The sequence below is a fragment of the Theobroma umbraticum genome, unplaced genomic scaffold (genome assembly GCF_002168275.2).
Source record: "Theobroma umbraticum cultivar Fairchild unplaced genomic scaffold, ASM216827v3 scaffold_147.0, whole genome shotgun sequence".
NCBI classification, from domain to species: Eukaryota; Viridiplantae; Streptophyta; class Magnoliopsida; order Malvales; family Malvaceae; genus Theobroma; species Theobroma umbraticum.
In genome coordinates, this window is record NW_018397259.1 from 3,491,143 (window position 1) to 3,497,142 (window position 6,000).

At 32.3% G+C, this 6,000-nt stretch overlaps 1 protein-coding gene across 1 annotated transcript in view; it reads right to left on the bottom strand.

The window, feature by feature from the left end:
• Nucleotides 1-2,739: 2,739 nt before the first annotated feature.
• Nucleotides 2,740-6,000, bottom strand: part of LOC110415037 (FAD-linked oxidases family protein) — a 15,679-nt gene continuing 12,418 nt past the window's right edge. Inside the window, exon 16 of the mRNA XM_089783304.1 lies at nucleotides 2,740-3,072. Coding sequence (XP_089639430.1) covers nucleotides 2,740-3,072 — 333 coding nt within the window. The remainder of the gene's footprint in view (nucleotides 3,073-6,000) is intronic.

Consider the following 6,000-nt stretch of genomic DNA (forward strand, 5'->3'; position numbering starts at 1 on the left):
TTAATTACATCCACTTCATCTCTAAAATTTCATGAAGGTTTAACTCCGTAGAATGGCATTCTAAGAACTACATGTATATTAATCTCCAAGACTATCTCCCACCTTGTAGGCAGTAGGCATATGTGGCCTCATATGGCACAATAATATAACAAGAGTGTGTTTTTGTCAAAACTTCTTCAAAATTACAAGAGAAACCCCTTTCTCAAATTGTTAAATGATTTTTCTTTTATCAGATCTATTGTTAAAACCTTATATTTCGTGCCCATGTAGGTCCATTACAACCCCAACAAAATAATGCATGCATGCCAAAATAAAAAAAAGGCGCTAAAACCCAAATTTGTTGAATAAGAAAAAGCAAATGTTATCGTAAAACAGTATATTGTTTCTGTACAAGTTATTATATATTGTTTCTGTACAATGTATAATTGGTAGTAGAATTATTATCTCTTTATCAGAGAAAATAATATTATGGGAAATTAATAGATTTTATTCTGGAAAAACAAAAATGACGCCATTGTTTCTATATGTTCTTCTCTTGCTTCTGGCATGGTGAAGGGATGAGGTCGGCCGCTTATTTACTGGTCTCGTAGGCCTGTAATGAAGCTACAAAGTGGTCTCGAGGCCCACTCTATGGACGTCGAATTAGATTACACAATGCACACATCCCTTCCAAGTTGTAAGCTTTAGCTCTCTTATTTTCGTTTAATTTGCTAGTAAAACCGCAATATTAAGTATATACAATGTTTATAATTCTCTTTTATTCAATCAAGAAAAATGAATTTATTTTATTCAATATTTTATATTAAATTTCTTAAATTTTATTGAATCATTACTATAAAACTATACTAAATAATTTAGTGTATTACGAGAAACAGAAGCAGTTGATGTTACGATCTTATTGCACTGATGTGTGCTAAGGACTTCCCTTGTCTTATAGGCAAAAGTACAAGCATGTTAATAGATAGGCAATAACAAATACTTTTATTAGTATGAAAAGGGTGAAAATGATCACCTAACGCTAGTGGACCCCCAATGAGGAACTAACTTTATCATTAAATTTTACATTTAGTCCTGGTTTTTTATATGGTCATGCATGAGAATACTTGCTATTGTTTATTAATTAGGGAGTTCAATTCACGTGGATTTTGGACCTACCAAAATCTTCTTTGAAAAGAAAAGCCATTGCAAAATCTTTTATTATATATATATAGAGAAAGAGTTTGACTAAGGAAAGTAATTATTGGTTTTGAACATGTAGTAGAAAGAGGAAATAGTTACATATTAACAAATGATTTTAGTGGAAAAGTTTAAGAAGGGATCCTAACTTTATGTTTTGTAAATGCTTATTCAATATTTGCAAGTGTTCATAGATTATGAACTCAGAAAGGCATCTTTTTAGTCACAATTAAATAAATCAATCCCCACATGTACTTAATTATTCTATTAAATTTGGCAAAGAGTTAATTGGTAATCAATGACTGAGATTATGCTGTCCAATCTAACATTATTGGAGGCATATAAATATAAAAATTATAATCTTAGTTCAGAGCACTAGGAATGAAATTCATCTTTTCATTGTTTGTGATCCAGAAGAAGCAAATGTATTCAAAGGGGCACACGTGCTTTGTCGGACAAAAGATATATCGAAAATGACAGTTGGAGGATATATGTCATCATCAACCAACAGTTCTACTTGACACTTATCTGCATTAGGTGTTTTGAGTTAACTCCTTGGTTTGCTTGTAAATATTGGGAAAGAAGCTTGATGATAAACCACCCAATGGTACAATCTCCAAGTTGGAAAGATATTTTGATGGCCCCATTTCCTCAACAAAAATCAGCTCTAATGTTACAAAGGCGAGAATGGAGGATTGACACCAGTAACATTTGCCTGAGACCTGGAAGAGGAGGCTAACAAGTGCAAATGTTAGGGTCTTATCCCCTTTCTGAGACCTCTTGTATGGGAAAGTAGAATTGGCCCTTTGGTTAATTTGGTAAGGATGTAGGATTTGGGATATGTTAATTATCCCCTTTTGAGACCCTCTGTGGGCAGGCAAGATTGAGGTGGTCTTTCAACACAAGCTTTATAATACAGAACATTGCAAATGAATCTCTTTGGGGTAGCCTTTTTGAGGAATTGGTGCTATGAAAACATCTTTTCAACTTGGAAATCATTGGACGGCCAATCACCTATAAATTTGGGGCAAAGAATGACTCATTCCTGTGATTATCTGGAGTAGGAATTATCTGCTGTGCAAGTGTGAATGAAGAAGCTGATGGATCTTTATCTTCTTCAATTTCCCTCCAACACATATATGATCATACTCAGCTCAATGGCCAACAGACCAAATTTTTTTACGGAGCTTGATAGAACAATAGATCATTACAAGAGATCATGAAAAATAAGGATCAACCCATTGTTCTGATTGTGACATTGCTTGAAATCCAGGAGACATGAAGTTAGGCTTATGCATGTCGATTGAAAATAAACAAGGATCAATCATCAAGGAAAGAAACAGAAAAAATTTAACAACACGATTCAATTATACAATGACCAAGAACATAACCTCACAATCATACACACAAAAAAAGTTACTATAATCTCCTAGTACCGTATACATGCAATATTATCTAGTAATCTTTCCAGGATAAGTGCCACAGAAGAAAAAAAATTACATATTATAGCTACTAGCTAATACAAATTCCCAAAGCTGATGAACCGGCGGCACCTGATCATCTTCAGCTAGAGTTGTCAGACATAAATCTGCTGATAACTTGCAGGGTTTGATTTGTAGCATCAGAGTGCGGATCGTAATTGAAATAACCGTGTTCCTTTCCTTCAAATTCAACGTATTCAATCTTCTTCCCCATGTCTTTTAGTCTTCTGGCATAGTCCTCTGCCCTGTCTTTCAACAACTCATTGCCCCCTACAGTGACCAAGATGGGGTCAAGGGTCACTGTTTCAAGGCGAGGGCTCCACGGACCAAATGGGTTTGCCAAAGGGTGGTCTCTTGTCTCTCCAATTGGCATTGACAGCCTCCAAAACCTGGTTTTTACATCAGAGAAAACCACCTAAAGCCTACCCCAATGTATTATGATAAAGAATTTCATGAACATTGTATTATAACAGTTTCCATATAGTTCTCTAAAAGCAATAACATGAAGATTGTGGCAAAACCAACAGCTAAATAGTATTTGATGGGATTTAGATCACATCAGTACCGATGACTTAGTCAAGTGAACCAGAAAAGAATAAATCATACCAAACTCCAAATTGTCACGCTGAGAAGAGAAGTTTCCTATAACTGGATTACTTCCCTGAAGTCTCTCACAGCCATCATTAAAGAGAAAAAAAAGTTTCTGATAGCTATTGAAAGAAAGGTATTGAAGGGCCCTTTTTGAAGGATAAGGACAGAGATCACTGATCAATTTAAGTTAGGCACTATCTCATATGTTCTAGGCAGTACTGCTAGGGAAACTAGTCACTAGTCTTTATCTAATTGTTGGTTTGCTATCATGATCAGAAACGTGGTGACCTTTATATTGCCTGCATATAAAATTAAATTTTCAACAATGGCACACGTACGTAAAGAGATATTTTTGCAAAAACAGGCCGATCATAATGCACTGGAGGCTGATTTAGAGTTATTAAGCAAAACCAATATGACCTCTCATATATTTATTAAAAAAATAAAAAAGTCATCGATGAAGTACTGTCTTTAAAATAAGATAAATATCTCTAAATTTTTAAATTCATGATTAAGATTTATCATATTTAGATTTTATTTAGTTATATGAGCCCACTTCTTATATTGTTCGTTTATCGAAAGATTTTTTTATCATATACAATAGTAATACCATATATGTTAAGAATTCTTGAGCTGCGATCACAATTATTTAGTTGTAGACATTGTGATTGAACATTATGTTATAGTTATGTGTTGATGATAAGAATATGGGTATCATATAGTAGAAAGAAAGATAGAATAGTTGATTATGAGACTTAAGCCATACAAAGCAATTATCAGCTAAGAAATATAGTTAGTATAATCGAAAGGATAATTATTTATTTTGAAAAAAGTTCAGCAAACGTGGAAGGTCTCGGCTCCATGGAGAAAGTCCACTCAAAAGTAGCCAAGTGGTCTGTATTTACTTCCATGATCGCGACCCGTGCTCAAAGTTTTGGCCTTAAAATGTAGAGGGCATGATTAAATGTTTGAATTTGGTCACGTTTTAATATGTAGAACACAACTAAATCATCTAAAGATAAGACATCTGTTAGTCATCTATACTCTTATCTTTTAATTTAATGTGACAAATGCAATGGTCAAATGAGTTTAAAGTAAAGTTATTAAAAAATTGAGTCACAGATACGACATGTTTTGGATTAGATAGAGTAGTAATGAATATTTTATAATCAGATATCTAATCCTATCTTATTTTTAAGTTCAGATAGAGATTAAGTAATAAAATCAATAATTGATAAGATCAGATAATTATCTTTAAAGTATATCGTATTTGAATGATTATAAATAATAATTTTTAATAATAAATTTTATTTTCATATAACAAATTACTTAGGATTAACATAATACTTATTAAAAAATTTATTAATTATTCTAAATATGATTTTAATCTTTAATTTATTTTTTATTAGCTAATTTTAACTTATTAATTTAATTTTTATTAATACTATACATAAAATTTTATTTTAAATTTATTTTTTTGAGTTCACATTAGGATTTTTTGTAAGTATTAATAACCGAATTTTAATATTTTATGTTGATTTTTAATCACATTTGAATAGGACATACATAGTTAAATTTTAATTAGATTTAAGTCTAAATACTTTAAAATTAATCAATACTTTACTTGTTGTCATTCTTAAAATCTAGATAATAAAATAATTGTTAAATGAGTAGGCTAAACTAAGCTTGAGCATGACTCTTAAAAAAGAAACCCTAATAAACCAAACCGGACCTTACTCGACTCATGACACCTTTATTTTAAAATAAATAAATAAAATTTTATTATTATTTTTCTAATGCATCTCTAAAAAGATATTTTTAATTGTTAAAATTTGAGACTTTTTCGTATCATTAAAAAAAACCAACTTTCATTTTATATAGTTCAAACCCAATGTATATTTTTTGAGGTATTGGGATTTCTAATCTTCCAATGCCAACTTATCCTAATTAAATAATATTAATTAATTTCTACTAATGCTTGATTAAAGATAATCTTTAATCCATTAAGAGTATTATTATAATCTATTATAAGCAAAAGCAAGTGACAAACATGTCCAAAGTTGATTGGTATTTTGTCATGTAGGTGGGATTTGCCTTTCTATTGATAGGAGCCGGCATGAAAGCTTGCATCTCTTGCACCATGTTTGGCCTGGGAAAATCCCTTTGCCTATACTTTTCTTCCTACCCCAAATTTTATACTATACTTGAAGGTTTTCTGTTCTTCTTGTGATCTCTGCTTACGCTTGCCTATACCTATATTAATTGCTCAATTGTTCTTTACATTGCAGACAAGAATTTAGGGTTTTGTTTTATTTTGTTATAGGGAGAGAGAGAGAGCACAAAAGAAGAAATGACCTTTGGGTTATTGCAAGAGGGAAGAGGTCAAATTGGAGGGAATTGAAGAAGGCTACAAAAGATGAGATGTAAATCACTAAACGATGGTGGCTGGCGGCTCTCGTGTTTATATGGTGGGTGGGTTTTGATCATGAGAGTAAGGTCACGAATCAAGTGGGCACTCCCTCCAGCTTTCTATGAATTCATGTGGTCCAATCGAATCCACAAAGAAACAGTCCAAAAAGACAACGCCAAGCAAAGCAACCCCTATCTGTCCAACTCTTTTTCTATATAAGTTTTTGTTCCAAGCAAACCCCATTGCAAACTAGTACAAAACATTGGTCGTGTGCTTTATCATCGTTTCCAAATAGAAAGAGCCCAACTCTCTCCGTCCTATGTTATTATATAATCTTAGTAC